Source organism: Dasypus novemcinctus, chromosome 12 (assembly GCF_030445035.2).
Source record: "Dasypus novemcinctus isolate mDasNov1 chromosome 12, mDasNov1.1.hap2, whole genome shotgun sequence".
NCBI classification, from domain to species: domain Eukaryota; kingdom Metazoa; phylum Chordata; class Mammalia; order Cingulata; family Dasypodidae; genus Dasypus; species Dasypus novemcinctus.
This window is the reverse complement of record NC_080684.1, coordinates 84,395,700-84,418,511: the sequence shown is the minus strand read 5'-3', so window position 1 is coordinate 84,418,511 and position 22,812 is coordinate 84,395,700. Positions and strand designations below refer to the sequence as shown.

Sequence of the window (22,812 nt, the reverse complement as noted above, 5' to 3'; positions counted from 1 at the left end):
TAACTACAGTGATAGAGGTAGGCAGAGAGATAATTCTATAATAATCTGAATATATTACCCTTCTGCTCAAACATTTACCACTTCTTGAAAGTTCAAATACCTAAACCAGACAGGCACTAAAAAGTTTACCTATTCTGGTCTCAATCTATCTTTTCTCCCAATATTCCTCTATTGTATAATATATATCCAATTGGATTATTTATTCCCTTGGCAGAGAGACTCTAAGAAGGTCCCCAATTCTCCCTTCATTCTGGTATTCGTGCTTTGTGTGTGTGGGACCTGTGACTGTTTCTGAAAAATGGAGCAAAGGCAATGTGGTATCACTTTCTTGAATGCATTACATGAGACTGTAACTTCTGTCTTTCCTTGTAGACTCTCTCCCATGATGGTTTTATTTGGTTTGGTTTTTTCTTTTTTTAGGAGGTACCAGGGATTGAACTCAGGTCTTGTACTTGGGAAGGAGGCCCTCAACCAACTACTGAGCTACATCTACTCCCCACCCCAGGATGGTTTTGAGGAAGCAGTTGCTATGTTGGAGAGGCTCGTGTGGCAGGAAACTGAGTGCAGCACCCAGCCAACAAACAGATAGGAACTGAGACCCTCAGTCCAATAGTCCAAAAGGATCTGAATCCTACCAACAACAAAGACTTCCCCAGTTGAGCTTTCAAAGGAAACCCTAGTCCTTAAATGCAGCCTAGTGAGAGACTCTGAGCAGAGTACCCAGCTAAGCCATGTCCAGTTTCCTGATCCTCAGAATCTTAATAATAAATGTATGTTGTTGTTGTTGTTGTTGTGTGTGAGATTTTTGTTTTTTTAGTTAGGCCAGTAAAAGGAATTTATCGGGAAATGAGGGAAAAGAACAGAGTTTGCTGAGAAATGGGAGAAAAGGACTGAAATATGCACCGAGATTTGGTGCTGGCTCCTCTAGGCAGCCATAGTCAACCACAGACAACTAATAAGCTCTCCAAATATATTCCAAGACTTTGTCAATTCCCAAGCCCCAAATTTGAAGTAGCTCCAAATCTTACATACACATCTTTCAAAATCTGCTCATCCTCTATCTCTCAATAAGGCTTCTAATAATCCATACTTCCAGTTCACATACCCCTAACTGAAATACTTTACTTTGAACCCACAAACTTTCTTCATTTAACTCTTGTGGCATATTTTTCCTTTTCTACCAAACTTTATTTGTGCCACCTTTTTATATTTAATGTCAAGAAAACAGTAAGCTAAAGAAATTGAAACACAAATAATATTCTTACCTGATTGAGATTAAGATTGTTTTCAATACTCAGGGGAATCAAATGAGGCAATACTTTTCCAGCCAACTGTTCTTTGGTGATTCCCAACTTCTTATGAGTAAAAGTACATTTGTAAATACCTGATAGGTAAGAATAACACACATTTTGTACTTTAACACCAAAAATTAATACAAATCATGAAAGCAGTATATTTACATGAAATCCCTTGATTATCAGTATAGTTACAAGTTTTTTCCAATCAGTGCTTAGAATGATAATGCTCTTATGTATATGGGTCAGAATAATTTTTGTCTTTATCATCAGTCTAGATTTAAACAACATGACAGTTATCCTGTATTCTTTTGATTCAAGAACACATTTAATGATAATACAACATTTAAAGCATATCCAGTACAGATTTTACATTATAGGAGTAAGGTTACAGATGTCCCTCTATCCTGAAAACACCTAAATATACAGTTCAGACCTCTCACTCAAACTTGAAGCATCTATTTCACAGTGTGTGAGTATATGCAAAGGGACGCTATATTTTATGCCTTTATTCATTTCTACAGCAAATCAGACTCAATACTTTTGAAACCTGATGATTTAATTCAACCCCACACAACCCTTTCCTATTGCATCACCTACTTATTCAACCATCAAAGCCCTGCTTTTTACTCTTCTTCCACAGTGTCTCACTTGGCAAACTGAGCACATTTGCTCCTTAGTCTCTAAATCCATTTTTGTTCTGAGTGTTGGGTTCAGAATCCAAAGCTTTAGAACTCCTATTATTCTGTTAATTTATACATGACTTATATACCCAAAGAAAAACTTTGAGAATCTATAAAATGCTTGTTTGCTGAGCACTAGCCTCAGTACTTTCCCTTCAGTTGTCTCACTGAATTGCCACAAGAGTCCTATTAATGATGTTATTTTGATCCTCATTTTATAAGATATTCAAAGTCGTTCTAGGAACTGAAAGAACCAGAATTTGAGCAAGGCTCTTTCTACTACACCAAACTCCTTCTCAAGAAAATTAACTTCTGTGAGCACAAAAGTCTCATATCATATCACACAAGGACTTATTACAGAAGTCCACAATAAATACTTTCTGATCACTTATACAAATATTTACTATAGTAGCACTACAGTAGGTGTTAAGAATATACAGCTGAGTAATATGATCTTTTTAAAAAATTAAACAAGAACTTTACATTTAGTAAAAAATAAGTCTGTTAATGTTTTATTAGTTCTATAGCTATGTCTTGTTTCTATTAGTACAGCAGTTCCATGGCGTTTTTGTAGCTTTAACTATTTCTAAGCAATTTCAGAGTTAAATGAAAGAGCAACTTGTAGTTATAGAACAATATGGCTTCATCAGCCTTCATACAGCTTTAAACATATCTAAATTAAAAAACCAGTCTACAGCTTATCAGTTGTGTCACCTTGAATAGCTTAACTTCTCTAAGCCTCATATTCCTTGCAAAAGAGAAATATTAGTACTTATTTTATTGGATTTGGGGAAGGACAAAATAAGATAATGCGAAGAAAAGATGTACCACAGTGCCTCTTAAAAAAGAGTACTAAATAGCTATCAGGTATTATTATTAAGACTGGCATCAGCCTTTGAAGTAGTTTTGTTCTCCTCTCTTACTATGCATTTTTTATAGGGAAAATGTAGGTCTATCATGATATTTGTAAAGCTAGGATTCCCTAACGTCTTTTCTCCTTGTAAATATCAAGGTTCTATTGTTTTTGCTAAAATTAACACAAAGAGAAGTTTATTACAGTATTTACGCCATCATTCATTAATTACTGAATGCTATACACATGAAAGAAGAGCACTATAATTTTATAGATTAGAAAATTTGCATGACTGTAAAATGATCAAGTAGCATAAAATAACATTATGTTTTCACCTACCTAAAATTCCCATGAGGACTGCAGGCTCCTTGGATGGAATTTGTTGTAGGAAAGGTAGAATATCATCAAGTACAAACCACTTATCCAAGTATTCCAAAATCTTTCCTAAGCACACTAATGAGTTTACACGAACCTATTAAAAGAAGTTGCTCTTAGTCATTTAAAGTCTCTGTAAACTAGAACAAAATATTTAAGTGCAAATTTAATCTTAATTTAGATATACATTTAAAATATCAAGAATAAAATCTCTTACACTTTATTAATATAGGAAGTTTACTTATTTACTAATTTCTCTGACTTGTTCCAGAAAGAATTTATGTTTGCTTGACCAAGACACTAAAGACAAGAAATGACTTCAATTTTGCAACACTTTAAATATAGTAATTGGGATCTAAGGAGCATTTACTATATATGTGTTTACTAAGAACATTCCCTTGAGGACATTGGAGTTATAAAAAGGACTACCAAGTGATCAATTTCACTGAAAATAATTTGGTTACCAAAAATTCCCACTTCTGCAAGAAAAATGAAAAAATACTTTCCATTTTTGAAAAACAGTGCACAACTGTTTTCTGAAATTCAAACAAAGGACATGATAAATTTTAAAAGACATCTAAAGATGTAAAACTTATTCTTAGATTCAGTTTTATAAAAGGAATTGCTACCAAAATTTATAACTAAAATGGATTAGTCATTTAAATTATCTTTGCCTACATTTCTATTAAGCTAATATTTATTTTTATTTAAATTTATAGTCCACTTTTAAAAGTAGGTGAGATATCAAAAGAATGGTCTTTACAAAATGAAAATTAAATAATATGCCCATTATCAAGCATCAATACAAGAACTGATCAAAAGAACAGTTCTCCCTCTTTCCTAAAGCTACTATTTAAAGAGATTATTCAATGTCCCTTCTATAATGAAATATCAATTCTGGTAAATTCTTCTTACAATTCAGTGTTAGGGAAAAGGTTAGGCATGTTCAATGCCCCTGATATAAGATAATGAAACTATTGTGTTTATTTTATCTTCCTTAACTACTACATAACTTAAGGCTTTAAATTTTGTATTCAAAGAAGGTGACTATATTTGGACTAGATTTGTGAGCACAAGTATTTCCCCTATTTGCATTCATATTAACTTATTATTTTATTGTACCCTTTACTTTTTTTTTGAAACTAGGCAATTAATTGGGAGATAAAAAAATTTATAGATGAATGACCAAAAACAAAGGCAGTTTATAAAAGGAAGCCATTCAAAAAGTTTTAGGCTTAGGGAACAGAGATGGCTCAAGCAATTAGGCATCTCCCTCCCATATCAGATGTCCCAGGTTCAGTTCCTGGTACCTCCTAAAGAAACAAGTACAAATGCAAACATTGAGGGGGTGGGGAGAAATAAATAAATCTTTAAAAAACAAGACTCTGCTTTAAAAAGTTTTAGGGTTATATATATAAAGTTGAACTCCTTTTATTTTAAAACTACCAACAAAAGAAATTATGAGTTAAAGCAAAAAAGGATTAAGAAAAAAATCACTCAAATTTTCTATTGAAGCATTCAAAGTCAGGGGATAGGAAGTAAACTTAGAAATGCAATGTTGTAAATTACACATCAGGGAAAATTACAGTTATTGCTTAATTTTATAAAATATTATACATATAAAAGTTAACTATAGCCAAGGTAAAATACACAAACTATAAAAGGGCTATTAAACAAAAAGGAAATAATTTAAACCACTGAGAAGTGAAAAAAAATTAATATGGAATTACTTACAGCAAGGGAAGAGGTTTGTAGACATGCATTTTTAATTCTTGGTATCAAAGCATTTTTCATGGAGGGGTAGTCTATAAGATTTGCAAAGGTTGGAATGATGTTTAAACAGAGTTCCTATTAAGAAAATAAATCTTGGATTAATCTTAGGGAAAGCCTCTCTCATCCTTTCTCTCACATATTAAAAATATTGTGCATTTTTATGGGTCATTTGCTATACTGTTTGAAGTAAACTTTTATGTATGTTATATCATTTGGTCCTCTCCACAACTCTTTGAAAAAAGAATAGATATTATCTGTAACAGTTTGATATGGTTCATGAATTAGATTATGTTTGTAAACTGGGCTATACCTCTGGGTATGATTAAATTATGATCAGGGCTTTGACTGGGCCATGTCAGTAAGGTGTTGAGTCCCCGCTCCTTGGTGGATGTGGACTCACAGACAAAAGACATGGCAAAGGACAGAGTTGGAGTTTTTATGCTGGAGTCTTGAGCTGGAGCCCCGGGAAGTAAGCACACAGAGGAGCTTGGTTGTAAGGAAAGAAAAGCAAGCCCCAGGAAGAGAAGAACCCTGAGCTCAGAGAGAAGCAAGCTCCAGGAAGAGAAACCCTGAGCCCGGAGAGCAGCAAGCCCCGGGAAAAGAGGAGCCCAGGAAGTCTGAACCCTGGCAGACATTGGCAGCCATCTTGCTCCAACTCGTGGCAAAAGACTTTGGTGAGGGAAGTAACTTGTGCTTTACGGCCTGGTAACTGTAAGCTTCTACCCCAAATAAATATCCTTTATAGAAACCAACTGATTTCTAGTATTTTGCATCAACACCCCTTTGGCTGACTAATACATTATCATTTCTCAATTTTGCAGATAAGGACAGGGTTAGAAAACCTTATTAAAAGACATACTAGGGTCACATAGCTAGCTTCTGGCATCAAAATTCTAAATGTTAACGGCAGTCATCTCAGAGAAAGAATTTTTGTTTTTTTATATTTTAAAGTATGTCCAAATTCTTAATGTTAAGCAAGTGTAACTCTAAGAAGCAGAAAGTTATTAAAAATACTCTTATTAGCTAATGTGGTGCCATACTGCAAATGTTTGGCACTGGGAAAGCTGAAGGAGGATATCAGAGGAAAAGAGGAGATGATTGTGGAAGGGGGATTAAATGAAATAAGAAAAAGCAAAAGAAATGAGTTGAGAACTAACTAGTTAAAAAATATACTCTGTGGGAAGCAGATGTGGCTCAAGTGATAGAGCATCCGCCTACCATATAGGAGGTCCAGGGTTCAACCCCAGGGCCTCCCAGCCCGTGAGGTGAGCTGGCCCATGAACAATACTGCCATGCACAAAGGAGTGCCATGCCATGCAGGGGTGTCCCCCACGTAGGGGAGCCCCACGCACAAGAAGTGAGCCCCGCAAGGATAGCAGTCCCACATGAAAAAAGCGCAGTCCGCCCAGGAGTGGCGCCACACACACGGAGAGCTGACACAGCAAGACGATTAACAAAAAGAGCCACAGATTCCTGGTGGCGCTGAGAACATGACTGGACACAGAAGAACACACAGCAAATGGACAGCAGACAATGGGGGGAGGGAAGGGGAGAGAAATAAATAAAATGAATCTTTTTTAAAAAAAACATATATTCTGCCCTTGTAAAGGTAGAATGATCCTTGTAACAAAACCCAGAAAATGGAATTACTGAGGAAAATGGAAGGTGTTATTGACAATATTGGGTAAACTCAGAGTCATTCATTTATAGTTAGCATACAGAAATGAATTAACTACTAAGAATCTGCTATCAAGCAAAAACCTCTTTTGGCACTGCTCTGCACTAATGCTACTTTAGCTCAATAAACTTACTTTACCCCCCCCAAAAAAAAAAGAAAAAAAAAAAAAGAATCAAAATACTGACAGATATTTTATTTGCGCTGACTTATTCCCAGAGTTCCAAAAGCCAGATATAAGCACATTATAGGTTTTTATCTACCCAGACTATATTAATAAGGTGGATGATAAATTTTGAGAATATGAAATGCAAGCTATGTGTAAGGGACCATTTTCCACAGATGGGAAAAAAGAATGGCCAAGGTTGAGCAGTCAATGAGACACTGGGTTCCTATTACCATAGGGTACTTCCTTGGGGGATAAGCCATTAATTAATCACTCAGATAACAAGAGAGGGAGATTTCCTGCAAAGAAATCCTAATACCTGTATTATATCATAGCAAATTTTATTCACATGCTAATTACTCATTTAGGAAGAAGCAGAAAGAGAAAGGTACATTAGCAATCTAAACTACAATAATACAGTCACAGTAAGCTATTGTTATAGAAGGGCAAAAAGACCTACAATCTATACTACAAACCATTTTCCATAGTAATATATTTCTGATAAATAAAATGTACAAATCATTTTACTTCACTATACACACATTTGCCCACAGATCCTTTAAACTAGTTAGAAGTAGATTCATTTTAGCAACAGTATATCAATAATGTAATTAGATAAATATATACTACTGCTAAGTCTTATATAAAAGACTTTATGACTTAAATCCAAAATGTACTTTCTTCCTTTTTTTTCTTCTGCTTCTTTAAAAATCAAAATTACCATAAAAGAAAAACCAAACATTATACCTGGATCTGAATGGAAGGAGCTTCTAGCGCTCTGTAAACCATTGGAAGGACACTGTTCTTTATCTCATCAGGAGGGGTTTTGGTTAGTAGCAAATCCATTTTTTGTAGGAAAATTAACAAAATCTGTTTTAGAAAAAAAGAGAACATATTAAAGTGTAGAATCTTTAAAAGAGTCTATATATAGCGAAATTCAAAGTTCTTTCAAAAGAATAAACTATATATTATTTTGATACTTACCATGTTGCTAGCCTGAAGGCATGGAAGATAAAAACATACAAATCAAGTCTTTTACATTTCAGCAAGCACAAAATAAACACAATTTCCTAACCCTCCCATATCTACAGTAATATATCACTCACCCAAAAGTACCAGCTAGCTAGAAAGCTATTGAGTAAAAAAATAAAAGGCTGATGGCAGCAAAAACAGATCTCCCAAAGATGTAAATTTCATCATTTGGTTTCTGGAATTTCTTAAGTGAAGTGAAGTTCTTAAGGGAAAGCCCATTTACCCTTAGGTCAGAGATAAGTCTACTATGACTGGTTATCAGATAGTCTAGGGCATAGCAGATGACATACAAATTAAAGATCGATTTTTAGGCAAATCATGCTATCAATAAGAAGGAGGTATCTGTAACAGCAAGAGAAGAAATAAACAGAAGTCACACAGAGTAGATCACCAAAAAACACTGCAGTTAGAATCATTTGGTGTAGGAAAAAAGACACCCATGTAATTCATTATTTTCTAAAGAGATCATTGAAAGATTACTGAAGTGCTTAATGAATACCCTCCACATTCTACTCAGAGTAACTAAAAATTATAGAGTAACTAAAAATTTTGGAAATGTAACCACATCAAGTGAAAAACTGATCCTTTTAATACCATAAATGAAGATGTCATTTACATAAAAACATCAGAATAGTATATATGCAGTCCTCACTTTGCACAGTTCAGAGAAGAATGACTTTCCATTACTATAGTTTGGATTCAACTAGTTTCCCAATAACACAAATCAAATGTCAGTTACTATGATATATTAACTGTGAATGATCATATAAAGTACAGATTTCCCTGTTAAATTCTTCAGTCCACAAATCACTATGTAAGTAATTGACATACACCATGACCAGTGACTGACCAATCACATCACTTCTTCTTTTGCTGACTGGTCACAGAGTCACTATTACTCAGTTCATGCAAAGACTATAAAGCAAGTAGTTGTGCTGTCTCTTTGTCTCCCTGTGATAAACCCATGCAACATTTTGTTAGCTTTATGCAAAAGGAATTACTGTTTTGGACCATGAATTTTAAATCATTATAACTAGGCTCAAATATATCTTTATTAATCAAAATAGGAACCATTACAATCAACACATTTTTTTGCCAACGAGAAAGAAGTTTGTTTATTCCTATAGCATAAAAATCTGTTCTTTGAGATTTGATGAACTCTTGGAAAGCATTTTCTGCATCCTGCTGGTTGAGGAAGCATTTTCCCTGCAAAAAGTTGTCGAGATGCTGGAGTGGTAGTTGGTTGGTGAGAGATTAGGTGAATATGGCAGATGAGGCAAAACTTCGTAGCCCAATTTGTTCAACTTTTGAAGAGTTGGTTGTGCAACATGCAGTTGAGCGTTGTCGTGGAGAAGAATTGGGCCCTTTCTGTTGATGAATGCCGGCTGCAGGTGCTGCAGTTTTCAATGTATCTCATCTATTTGCTGAACATACTTCTTAGATGTAATGGTTTCACCAGGATTCAGAAAGCTATAGTTCATCAGACCACCAAAGAATGACCAGGACCTTTTTTCTGGTGCAATTTCTGCTTTGGTAAGTGCCTTGGAGCTTTTTCTCAGTCCAACCATTGAGCTGGTCATTGCCAGTTGCATAAAATCTACTTTTTGTCGCATGTCATAATCTAATCGAGAAAAAGCTCATTGTTGCGTAGAATAAGATGACACTTCAAATCTATTTTTTTGATGTTCAGTCAGCTCATGAGACGCCCACTTATCGAGCTTTTTCACCTTTCCAATTTACTTTAAATGCCAAATGACCACAGAATGGTCAACACTGAGTTCTTTGGCAATTTCTCCTGTAGTTTAGAAGGATCAGTTTTGATGATTGTTCTCAATTGGTCATTGTTAACCTCTGATGTCCAGCCACTACACTTCCTTTCTTCAAGGCTTTGTCTCCTTTGCAAAATTTCTTGAACCACCACTGCACTGTACGTTCATCAGCAGTTCCTGGCCCAAATGCATTGCTGATGCTGCGAGTTGTCTCTATTGCTTTACAACCTATTTTGAACTCAAATAAGAAAATGACTCAAATTTGCTTTTTTGTCTAACATCATTTCCATAGTCTAAAATAAATATAAACGCAAGTAGTAAGTCATTAGCAAAAACACATAAAGCAAGAAATGCCCATTAAAATGATGTATAACATAACTACATTTTTTTTTTTTAATTTATTTTATTTATTTCTCTCCCCTTTTCCCCTGTTGGCTGCTTTCTGTGTCCATTCGCTGTGTGTTCTTCTGCATCTGCTTGCACTGTCAGGCAGCACTGGGAAATTGCATCTCTTTTTTGCTGCGTCACCTTGCTGCATCAGCTCTCCATTGTGTGCAGTGCCACTCCTTGGGGGGGCTATGCTTTTTTCACGCGGGGCGGCTCTCCTTGCGGATCGCACTCCTTGCATGTGGTGCTCCCCTATATGAGGGTGCCCCTGCATGGCACAGTACTCCTTGTGTGCAGCAGCACTGCACGTGGGCCAGCTTACCACACAGGTCAGGAGGCCCTGGGTATCGAACCCTGGACTCTCCATATGGTAGGTGGATGCTCTATCAGTTGAGCCATGTCTGCTTCCCAATAACCACATTTATTTAAGAATGTATGCCAATATCAAACAGCAAATTTCAACAGTGCAAAACCACAATTACTTTTGCACCAACCTAATACAAAAAATGGAAAATCAAAGAGGGAATTGGCCAAGAAAGATGAAAGTGTAGCAAAGAAACAAAAAGTGCTAACACTGGAATTCAAATGAAACATAAATGGAATTATAGAAGAAACAGCCACCATTTGAATCTCTAGATATGCAGCAAGGAGCTTTGTGAAGATGAGCTCACCAAAATAAATAAGTGATTGTGACAAAAGGATAAGGATATTCCAGAAAAAGTAATACAAGCAATAAACTTCCCATTAAAGGAAATCTTGGACATATTTCACAACATTGAAAGTGTAAATGATAAAAGTTTAGGAAGCTGATCCAAACTTAACAAAAGCATATGATAATTTGCCAAGTATAGAAAACATGCTTGCTCTGTACAGCAAGTTACACAGCAAGAAGATGGCAAGCACTGTTCTCAAACTAATGCTGGTTTTTCTTGTTTGTTTTTAACAAAGAAATAAAACATTTTAATTCTCAATGTTTCTAATGGTTTAAATTATAGTGTACTAAATAGTTTTACTATTTCTTTCATTTTCATATACATTTATAAATGACATTAAAGGTCACAGAACCATTATAATTTTTCAATTGATTATTAAGGTTTCTTTGCATGGTTTCAGTTTGGACAGTTATCTTTATAGTCTACTTCAACTGTGCAAAATGAGGAATGCCCATATAGTATTTAATTGATGCTTAACTAACACAGCCACACATAGATATTACTTTGTTTGCCTATCAAATACAAACATGAGAATTAGCAGTGTTAAGATACATCAACTCATGACTTTATTTTGCCATAAAAGAATATTTAAAGTGGGAAACAGATATGGCTCAACTGCTAGAGCGTCTGCCTACCACACGGGAAGTGTGGTTCAAACCCAGGGCCTCCTGACCCGTGTGGTGAGCTGGCCCACATGCAGTGCTAATGTGTGTAAGGAGTGCCGTGCCACAAAGGGGTGTCCCCCATGCAGGGGAGCCCCACGCGCAAGGAGTGCACCCCATAAGGGTAGCTGCCCTGCGTGAAAAAAAGTACAGCCTGCCCAGGAGTGGGGTCACAGACACGGAGAGCTGATGCAGTAAGATGATACAACAAAAAGAGACACAGATTCCCAGTGCCACTGACAAGAATACAAGTGGACACAGAAGACCACACAGCAAATGGACACAGAGAACAGACAACTGGGGGTAGGGGGGAAGGGGAGAGAAATAAATAAATAATAAATCTTAAAAAAAAAGTATATTAAGTGATTCTCTTTAGCAGATATAAATTATAAAAGAAATTAGTTTATATAGGTTTTTATGAACTGTGCTAGAATCCCAAGCAACATGTATTGAAAACACATCCTTAGTTTCACAGTGGCTTACGAGAACTTCTCAGATTATGCAAATTAGATAGATGGAACTCTTGTCACAAATTTCTTGTTGCACTGAAAGGAAGTTTTATAAATGGGATCATGTAATAAAAACAAACAGCAAAAGCAAGATGAAGAAACAGATATACACTTTTATTCATTAAAGAATTATTTTGTGGGAAGCGGACTTGGCCCAGTGGTTAGGGCGTCCGTCTACCACATGGGAGGTCTGCGGTTCAAACCCCGGGCCTCCTTGACCCATGTGGAGCTGGCCCACGCGCAGTACTGATGCGCACAAAGAGTGCCATGCCACTCAGGGGTGTCCCCCGCATAGGGAAGCCCCACGCGCAAGGAGTGCGCCCCGTAAGGAGAGCCGCCCAACACGAAAGAAAGTGCAGCCTGCCCAGGAATAGCGCTACACACACGGAGAGCTGACACAAGATGACGCAACAAAAAGAAACACAGATTCCTGTGCCGCTGACAACAACAGAAGCGGACAAATAAGAACATGCAGCAAATGGACACAGAGAATAGACAACTGGGGTGTGGGGGAAGGAGGAGAAATAAAATAAATCTTTAAAAAAAAAAAGAATTATCTTGTGATACACTCTTACAGTTTCTGCTTTATAGATTTGCATGTTAAGGATTTTAAAGGAGGGTATGCTATGTGTTAAGTCAACAATTTCAACTACCAAGTCAAATTTTCTAATAGTTAAGAACACTCCATCGTTTAACATGTAAATATTTTCTATCAAAAATGTTATTTACTATTACTTACTTATTAAAGTATAATTGGTCTTTCCTAACATAATTGGGCTTCCTTAACACAACCCCAAAATTAGATATCACCAAATATAAAATATTAATATACAAAATATTAATAGAACCTTATTAGAACTTTGCAGTTTAGTTTAAGACTCGTCTGCCTTGGAACCAGTGTTAATGTGCAATTATTTAAGCAATAAATAATTTAGATAGACCTAATCATAAATCCATTTTATCAATAATACTGCCTTATGTCATGAAAATGTTACAGTAAAATTCACAGAAACTCATATTCACAGAAACATATTGAAGTATTCTGTAGGAATAGAAAGGTATCAGCACTTGGCCCATATTATTCACATGCACATTATGTATTATTCTATAAAATAACCAAATCCAAATAAAAAGGAAAAACAGACTGGCAATGCAAGTTTGTAACAACCATAACAGACATTGTGACCTTATTCATGCAGATAAGAAAACATGTGAGGGAAGAAGATGTGGCTTAAATGTCTGAGCTCCTCCTGCCTACCACATGTGAGGTCCCTGGTTGAGTTCCTGGTACCTCCTAGAGAAGACAGCAAGCTGGCATGATGGGTAGGTGTGGCAAGCTGACACAACAAAATAATGCAACAAGAGACACAAGAAGAAAAAGCATAACGAGAGACACAACAGAGCAGGGTATGGAGGTGGCTCAAGCGATTAGGAGCCTCCCTCCCACATTGGAAGTCCTGGGTTCGGGTTCCAGTGCCTCCCAAAGAAGCAAGGAAGGCAAACAGACACAGCAAGTGCAAAAACAACTAATAGTTGGGGAGAAATAAATAAATAAAATAAATCTTTAAAAAAACAAAAAACACATGAGTCCCTAAAAGGACTCTAGGGAAATAGCAGAATCCATCCCTGCTATACTTCTTCCCCAATTCTGGCATTCCATCTAAGCAAAGGAGCTGCCAGAGCAAGTGGAGTCTGGAGGACATAAGGCAGTCCTACAGCTATGCCAGAATTCTGAAGCAAAAAGGTGGTACAGGATTTTTTTCTTCTAGCCTGAATAAGAGCCTGAGGACAAGGAATGTAGAGTCCCCCAAGAAGATCAGAATGGTAATGAAAAGAGTCAGTCAGTGGAGATCTGTGGACAACCAAGAATACAGCAAGCCCATGTAAGTAGTCCTGAAATGCTCTAGAGGTCTCGGGCTAAGATTTCTCTACACTGAGCCCAGAAGTGAAAGGGAATCAAAGAAGATCCATCTTGGTACTTCTGATAGTCAAGTGACCACAAACCTTCAGGCAAAGGCAAAATGGTGCCTTCCTCAACACTCTCAGGATTACTGCTGCTTCAAAAATAAGTAAGCAACAAGGCTTGGATTTGCAGAGCATAAAACATTCATTATATTCTTCAATCTAACAATATTGTTCCTGGAAATCTATCTCACAAAAACAAAAGTTCTGGGACATCATGTTGTAAGTACAAAACATCATGCGTAATAAGCAAAAGTTGAGAAATAAAAGCGGACAGTTGAATAAGCTGGCACAACAATACCACAGAACATTATCCAATCATTAAAAAAGAATGAGTTAAATTTCTACTAGTTGATATATAGGATAGAAAATATATATAAGATATAAGAAATGTATGAGCCCATTTCCATAAAACTAACAATAACCACTGCTCCAATATTTGAATATGTGTGAGTTTATGATTATAAAAATGAAGAACAGGATACATTTCTTGTAAAGATGATGTAGGATGGGTGGGAAGAGGAGGAAAAAGCCATATACACACAAACAAATGTACATGTGTGTATAAATATAGAGGAAATCAAGTCTGTTTACCATTTAAACAGTATTTGTGATTGAGATGACCTATTTACACATAATTATGTGTATAAGTGTGCATGTATAAGGGAACTTATGAAACAATAGTTACCGAAACGTTAATGGTGGTGGGACATCAGGTAATTTTTACTTCCCTCTTTATATTTTTCAGTACTATTGAAGTTTTTATAATATATGTGTATTATTCACATAATTTGAAAAATGTTATTTTCATTGTGAAAAAATAATTAAAAGAATGCGATAAGTAAGCAAAATTTATTTATCAAAGAGAAGTTAGGTATCTTCTTAGCAGTCCAAGAACCATAAATTAACGTAACATTGAAGTACCATTTTATTATCTACTAACCAAAATAAATTTCAAACCCTACCATACAATACCAGCCTGGCTGTAACGAAACTAGTAGGCTCATGCATAGTTCATCTAGGCAAATATTTCATCAGTTAACATCTATTAGAAATAGGTAAATAAGTCTATATAAGGGGTTTACTATGCCTGGAAAATGTTCACTAAATTCAGTTATTAATATCTCTATATGTAATAATTATTTGGGAACAAAAAAGAGAAAAAGTAGGCAAAAAATAATGTCCATTTCACAGGTTTTATCTTTTTAGTGTTAACATTTCCCTTTAAAGTCCTTAGCAGTTTGAACAAAAAAAGAGAAGGGTCTCTGCAATTCTTATTTCTTTCTAAAACCTGTTCATAGTGGAAAGTTGGGGCAATTTAAAATAAGCTAATGTAATTATTTTAAATGTTTAGATCTACCTTACGAGAGAGAAACTACAGCTTTATTGAAGTTGCAAAACCAAATGAAAGAAAATATAATTATTTTGACTTCTCCATGTTCTTAATTACAATGCTTAATCCTACATATTTTGATAAGTCAGATACTGTTTGATTACTTATTACAAATAAATGATGTCTCTATAAGAAACTAATTTTATGAAAATTAAGACTATGAAAATATCAGATTGTATACATTCTGAATAATAGTTAACTAGTCTTTATAATCTCTTTTGCTGATTACACCTTTAACCTTGGGACATAATAAAGTTCTTTAAGTCAGGTATACTAAGAATGCCACTTAAGGGCATCAACTAAATGATTTTTCTTCAACACAATAGAAATTGAAAGAAATAACAACTCATTCAATTTTAATAATTTGCTAATATCATTTGTCTTTATCAAGAGAAAAGAGAGTTCTATATAGAAAAACTCTAAGAAGAAATAATTTCAATTGTCCCTAATCTCTCATTCATTTTTCACTTAGCTGGTACCAAATAACTGAATTATAAGGAACACACAGTTCCTTTTATCCAAGCAGAATACTTACTTTTACCAAGGCTTAATTGAAAGTTATCAGAATGAATTTTTAACTGGACAACTAAGGGAAAGAGAAAAACCACAGAACGTAGGCAAATAGGAATTCAGATTATAGCTTCCTTAGGATACTACCTTGACTGACGCATAGCTTAGTGAACATGTGGCTCCACAACCCTTTTTCTCTTGACACTTTGACTATGTTTAGAGGATCCTGATTAAGACCATTAAATCAGATAGTTGATGGTTTACCAATAAGCTATTGCTGTATAGTGGCAGAAACACGTACTAATATTTACTATGTGTCAGAAAATTTGATATAATTCCAAAAACCCATTTCATTTTAGTAATGTGGAAATGGAAGCTTTAAGAAGATAAATGACTTGTCTAAATCATGCTTCTACTAATGAGATTTTAAAAAGCCCAGAATCAAACACGTTATGTATGACCCTACTGCTCTCAAGTCCTACACTACCTTGAATCTAAAAATACTGTAATTAAGTCTACATCAGAGGCCAATTACCTTTTTTCACTTATAATACACACACGCATAATTTCCATGTTCTTGAAAGTACTTTCCCTCTTCTAATGAAAGTGTTTACTAGCAATAAAATAAAAAGAAACAACTGGCACAAATTATCTACAAATTAAAGACCTTGAATAACGAAACAAAAATACTCAAAGGATTAAAGTACAGGAGAAAAACTAATACTTGATTTTCCAAACCCATAATTTTCAAGAAAGTCAATGGAAACAGTACAGCATTACATTTATAAAATCCCATTACAACTTATTTTTTGAGATGGTAAACTCATAGAGAGCTATAGACATTTACTTGTAAAGTCCATTCATAATTTTAAGAATGGTTCACTTCAACCATATGCAAAATACCTTTGTGACTAATGGAAAAGAAAGTGTAATACACTTTAGCTCAATTTTTAAAAGGTCACATATCCATTCCTTCTGTTTTCAATGATAGTCATCATCATGAAGAATACCAATGGATAAATAAGCAAAAATAACTACAAACATACCTGGATTGGCTCCTGCTGTTTAAAGACAGGACCAAGTTCAGGTAGAATTAATTTGACATATTCTTCTTTGGTACATTCTTCAGCAATCAGTAGAACATTAGGTAAAACAAATGGTACCATGTCAGGGTTTACAAACTCTGATGTCAAACAAGGCAAAATTCTCTGCACAATGACACGCTGAAAAGCAAAAATGTTTTTACCAAATGATTTACTTCAGACCTTTAGTGTTAACATTTAACTATGAACATTATATTCTAAAATCTCCAATCTCTTTAGGTAAGGCAACCATATAATACATGTTGAAATTGGGACATTTTTTCAGAGTGAAATGCGGTGATATTACTAATTATATCAAGACAAAGTATATAATCTGGGAATGTCCCAGATACATAGGGACATCTTGGACACTATGCCTTTAGGACACCTTCCTTAATTCATCTTCTCTAATGTCTCTCCTCTTAATCCTTCCATACTTATGATTCATTCCACGCATACAGTGTACGCACTTGTTAATTGTTGGATTATGCATGTTACCTTTTCTACACTGCAAGGGCCTTGAGGACAATAGTTTGTTTCCTCTTTATCCTCTGCAGCATCTAAGTAAAGGACTAGGCAAACAGTAGGCATGCTTCTACCTGATAAACATTGAAGAAATTTTTGCAACTAGGAATTACTCATTTTCAACATTCACGAACATTTTTTAGACAATACACTCATGTTTTAATACACCAGAGAGAGAGATTAGAATAATCAGAAAGGCTAGCATTGATACAAAAGTATTCCCTTAATTGCTGGTGGGACAGTGATGCTCCACAATGACAGTTCATGGACCTCTCCTTTCACATTTAATATCCAATTTTAGTGGACCATGCAAAAAGCTCCACTAAACGTCTGGTTTCAGTTTGTAGCCTTTTATATTCATTTATGCACTAAAGGAAAAAGTCATTTTTATTTCTTTGGAAGAGTTATTAGAGTAAGCCAAACTTTAAATTTTAAAATCATGACTATAATAAGAAACTGATCAACAACAAACCTTGGGCAGTTTTGGTAGAACCTTTGGCAGTCCTTTGAAAAACTGTGATTTCTGAAGATTATCTCTTTGGAACAAGGTATCAAAATACTGCAGTGTTACTGCACCAACATCATCAAAGAAGGGAATCTAAAAATAGGGAAATAAAATTATTTTTGATAAATATTAAGCTTAAAGTACTTCTCATATCTGAAACTGTCAGTTTGGTAGGAAAAAAAAATTAGTGAAATGCTAATATCTACTTTAAGAGAAACTCTAGTTATAAAACCTAGAATAAGAAAGTAATAAACACATTATTTTTCTTTTCAAGTTCAAATTTTCAGGATCAGTACCTGTGAGTTGTCTGGGTAGTAACATTTTCTTTAAGTAACTATTAAAATATTGAAAGACGAAGTAAAATAACGTGAGGGAATAAAGAATACCATTTATCTATTAAAAATCCATGCTAATATGAATGCATTAGAGGGCTATGAACTCTCAGGGAGTCCAGAAACTTCTGCACACCTAGTCCTGTTGTCTATTTAAAATCTTAAATTTATATTATGGCAATTATATACATAGATTATTTTATTATTATTATTATATTAAAATAACTTGATAAGCTAGTATGCCCAAGAATATAGATGTTATCTGGGGACTATATCTGGATAAATCTTGTTTTAGAAACATTTATTACTCATCTTTTGTCCCTCCACATTAGGCAGAAATTTGTGTGTACTCACCTTTGTCATTTGGTCTGCATCTGGTCTTACAGTTGGAGTTACATTTAACAGTAGTTTTACATGTTCACGGACTTCCTCGGGTATATTTGTAAGTGAACTAGACCCTAAACGACTCAACTATTCAAAAGAATGATAATGATAAATATAAATATAAAATATTCAAAATATATTGCATTTATATTAACAATAGTCTAAGAATGCTTTTTGAAATGTATTCAAAAATGTATTTTTAAATTGAACAGATTGTTTATTCTGTGGTAAGAGAATTAACATATTTAATTTATATAAATTTATATAAATATAATTTAAAATATAATCTTTAATACCTGAAGTTGTTTCAGTTCCTAAAACAAAATGCCCCATATTTTAGAACCATATTTCAATATTCACTGTAGTAAATAAATGTCATGACTAAAGCTGTAGTAACAAACTTTAGTATGGTCCATATTATTTATAGAACAACTTCTATTATATTAATTATATGCAAATTTAACATGAGACACATTTAATTTTAGAGAGTTTTCTGAACACATTTTAGAAAAGTCAAGGAAATAGCTAATCAAATATTTAATTCAAATAAATAATCATGGGCAAATACCTGATCCAACTGCCTACTGAAACTCTTGTAAATATCTTGCTTGTTGACTTCAAACATAGGTTTCCCTTTATTAAAAACAGCATACATAACAGTTCCTAAAGAGTACATATCACTGGCTGTTTCACAGCTCACAGAAAGTATGTATTCCGGAGCCAAATATTCAGGATTTGGAAGACATAACGATGGCAAATTTGGGTCCCATTCTTTACAAGGAAATTTAGGCTATAATAAGAGAGAACACCGATTACATAAATTAAATATTTCAACTTAAAGCAAGCCACTCTCAAGCTCAGTCATGCAAATAAAAATGCCACCATTACTTTCAATTCTAAAATTTCAAATCCCCAAATCTCAAGAGTGCATGCAACAAAATTGAGAGAGAAAAATAACAACTCTTAGCTCTCTCTCTTCCAGAACAGAAATCATCTCTATACGGATGTGATATGAAAATGGAAAGGACTAGCCTATCTTTTGTGATACAGAGGCTTCAAGTTTTGTGGGTTCAGAGACTGCTGTTTGAGACCTTGTTCTTCCACTAATTATCCACATGATTTAGTTAACAGGTTCAAAAGGATGTTGTTAGGATTAAACAAATGTGCAGAGGACAGACCTAACACAGCCTAACCCATAATATGTACGCAACCAATTCTAATTCATTTTGCTTCCCTTAAAAATGGTTGCTTAAATTACAAATCTTAGGTCAAAACATGGTCCTTTTAACAACTACATATAATAAAACCTGAAACATAAGGTGACATATCACAAAGGGCTTTCTATGTCATAAGGAACCAATCAACACAAAATATAACTGATCTAATACAGTATATTTTAATCACTAAAAACAGGTGCTTTGGTACCAGAAAGACTAGGTTCAAATCCTGGCTCTGCCACTTATCAGTTGCTAAACATAGGCAGGTTATTTTAATCTGTGAGTCTCAAAAGTTACTCATGTGTATTCTTTCTATACCTTAGTTGTTATGAGACTTAAATAGTATATGAAAAGTATTTAGAAAAGTGCTTCAATAAATGTTAGCTATTATCATTGTTACTGCTATTATTATATTTCCTAAGTAAGATTCTGTGGTCCAATAAGTTGGGGAAACACTACTAGAGAAGGACTATGTGTGTTGCTGCTAGCATATTTGACAATCTGAGGGGAAAAAAAAACTATTTAACCCAACAGTCCTCAAAATAATTTAACTCTGATATCTTTTTGTCAGGTAACCTTAGCTGCTATGGAATACTGAGCTGAAGAATACTCCTAGTGAAAGGTCCAATGAATGATAGAAATTATCTATTAAAAGTAAATTTTCTACCTAGCCTATTTCTACACATTTATCAGGCTTATAAATTCTCTAGTCCAGTCCAGATGTAATAATAAATTTCCATAGCTGTAAAAAGTTTGCATTACCTCTTGTTCAGAAGGATTGGTCGATGACACACAAAAATCAAAGCCCATTATTTTCCAGGCTCCACTTTTATTCAAAATTATATTTTCAGGAGTAATATTTCCATGAACCATTTTCACACTGCTATGCAAAAATGACAACCCTTCAGAAACCTGTAAAAAGAAAAAAAAAACCAACACATTTTTAGATTAAATAAAACTCCTTTCAATTACAATAATAAAATATTTATAAAAATTACAATGATCATTGCTGCTTCTTCCAATAAGTTTTACATGTCAGTTAACAACCATATTTCATCATAAATGAAAAAGCATGGATATTACCAGTTGTTTGGATAATGTAAGCATGATGGGGGAAAAAAACACTAATGAAACCATAGAACAACTACTTATTAAGTTCCTTTCTCTATTCACATAAATAGAAGAAGAAACAGTATCAAAGTACCCTTTGCTGTCCCAATTATTCAGTGCCTGAGTTTGAAAATTGAGGGAATCTCTGATTCCAGAGTTAGAAAGTAAATATCAAGACATATATTTGCTACTTTGATTCTAATTCTTAATATTTTTATAAACTTATACTTCCTATTGAAATCCAGTTCTTCTGCATAGTACTGTATTCAGTTTTCAAATAGTCAAGTGACCATTCACTCATTCTCACATTAATCTGTGTCTGAGATTACCATGGAATCTGTTACCCAAAAATGAAGGCTGAATCTGTTTCCAGACGTAAACTGTGGCAAACTGATGTTCCCTGACTTAGGACACTGTTCTCCCTGATTTTCTTTCAGCTTCACTGGTTACTGCTCTTCAGTATATTTTGCTGTTTCCTCCTAATCTCTCCAATTTCCTGGACTCAATGCTTTGCACTCCTGCAATTTTATATCTGCTCTCACTATCTCAGTATTCCCATGGTTTTAAATGCCATCTCCATGGTGATTACTCAAAAATATTTCCAGCCTCTGTTCTACAGTCCAGACTCCACTATATGGTTGCTTTCTTAACATTTCTCCACTTCAATGTCTTAATAGTATTTCAATATTCAGAGTCCAAAACTGAGCTTTCCCCACAATTCAATTCTCTCCTCCTGCAGACCCTCATTTCAGTTAATAGCTACTCCATTTTTCCAGTTGTGTAGGACAAAAATTATTGCATCATCTGCAAATCATGACACCTCTACCCTCAAAATATACTTAAGAATCTGATCATATCTTACTACCTTCTCTACTCGAGACCATGTCATCATAATTTCTGGCTGGATTATTGCAGCAGCTACCTACCCCTCATCTCCTTGCTTCTGATCTTGCCCTTCTACGTAGTTTAGTATTCAATACAGCAGCTAGAGAGATTCTGCTAAAAAGATAACGCAGATGGTATCACTTTCCTGCTCAAAACCGTCCAAAGGCTTCCCCTTTCAGAGGAAACTGAAGTTTCTCCAGTCCTCAAGGCCTAGCAGAACCTAGTCCCCTTATTAGCTCCAAAGTTTCCTCCTACTATTCATCTTCCTGCTTGCTCTCTCCACTACACTAGGTATTTTACAATTCCTTAAACATGGCAGGCACGATCTTGTCTCAAGGACTTTAAACTTGCTGTTTTTTCTGCCTAGATAATACTTTCTGTAGATATCTATATGACTTGCATCTTTGACTTTTACAGGTCTTTACTCAAAAAACTCATTTTAAACAAGATCTTTCCTAACTATCCATTTAAAAGTGCAAATCCTCTTACCCCACATGCAAATTGATTGTCCCTCCTCACTTCTCACCTTTTTTTACATCTATTACACTTAACAAAATATAATATAATATTTACTTATTTATTGTCTGTCTTCTCCCATGAGAATCTAAGCTCCAAAGGGAAGAGGCTTTTGTCCATTTTGTTCACTACAGTATCCAGAACTGTGCCAGACATTTGTGTTCAATAATTATTTCCTTCATGAATGAACAAATATGGGAATGAATTCTCTAGTTTTATCAAAAAATAGAACCACATATATGTACATATATGCTTACAGATTTCAACATCAAGCCAAGTCAACATCAAAGAGCAAAAAAAGTACTATGTTAGAAGACATCTGGGTTCCAATCCATCCTTCAGCACTTACTAGCCTTGCAACTTTGAGCAGGTTACTGAATCTGTATACGTTTCAGCTGGTGAGATTTCAAAAGATGTTATATTCACTTCTTAATAAATGTGGGAAATCATATTAGATTCCATATTATTCCCAAACTCCAGCCCCAAAAGTCAGCATCGG

At 34.7% G+C, this 22,812-nt stretch overlaps 1 protein-coding gene across 10 annotated transcripts in view; it reads right to left on the bottom strand.

Annotated features, from left to right (window-relative positions):
• Positions 1 to 22,812, bottom strand: part of SCYL2 (SCY1 like pseudokinase 2) — an 84,772-nt gene that overhangs the window by 8,419 nt on the left and 53,541 nt on the right. For all 10 annotated transcript variants that reach the window (XM_058308600.2, XM_058308598.1, XM_012529284.3 and 7 more), the window contains 9 exons: positions 20,565 to 20,714; positions 19,154 to 19,375; positions 18,556 to 18,672; positions 17,837 to 17,962; positions 16,804 to 16,980; positions 7,568 to 7,690; positions 4,941 to 5,054; positions 3,171 to 3,303; positions 1,266 to 1,384 (listed from right to left, as the gene is read on the bottom strand). In XM_058308600.2, coding sequence (XP_058164583.1) covers positions 1,266 to 1,384; positions 3,171 to 3,303; positions 4,941 to 5,054; positions 7,568 to 7,690; positions 16,804 to 16,980; positions 17,837 to 17,962; positions 18,556 to 18,672; positions 19,154 to 19,375; positions 20,565 to 20,714 — 1,281 coding nt within the window. The remainder of the gene's footprint in view (positions 1 to 1,265; positions 1,385 to 3,170; positions 3,304 to 4,940; positions 5,055 to 7,567; positions 7,691 to 16,803; positions 16,981 to 17,836; positions 17,963 to 18,555; positions 18,673 to 19,153; positions 19,376 to 20,564; positions 20,715 to 22,812) is intronic.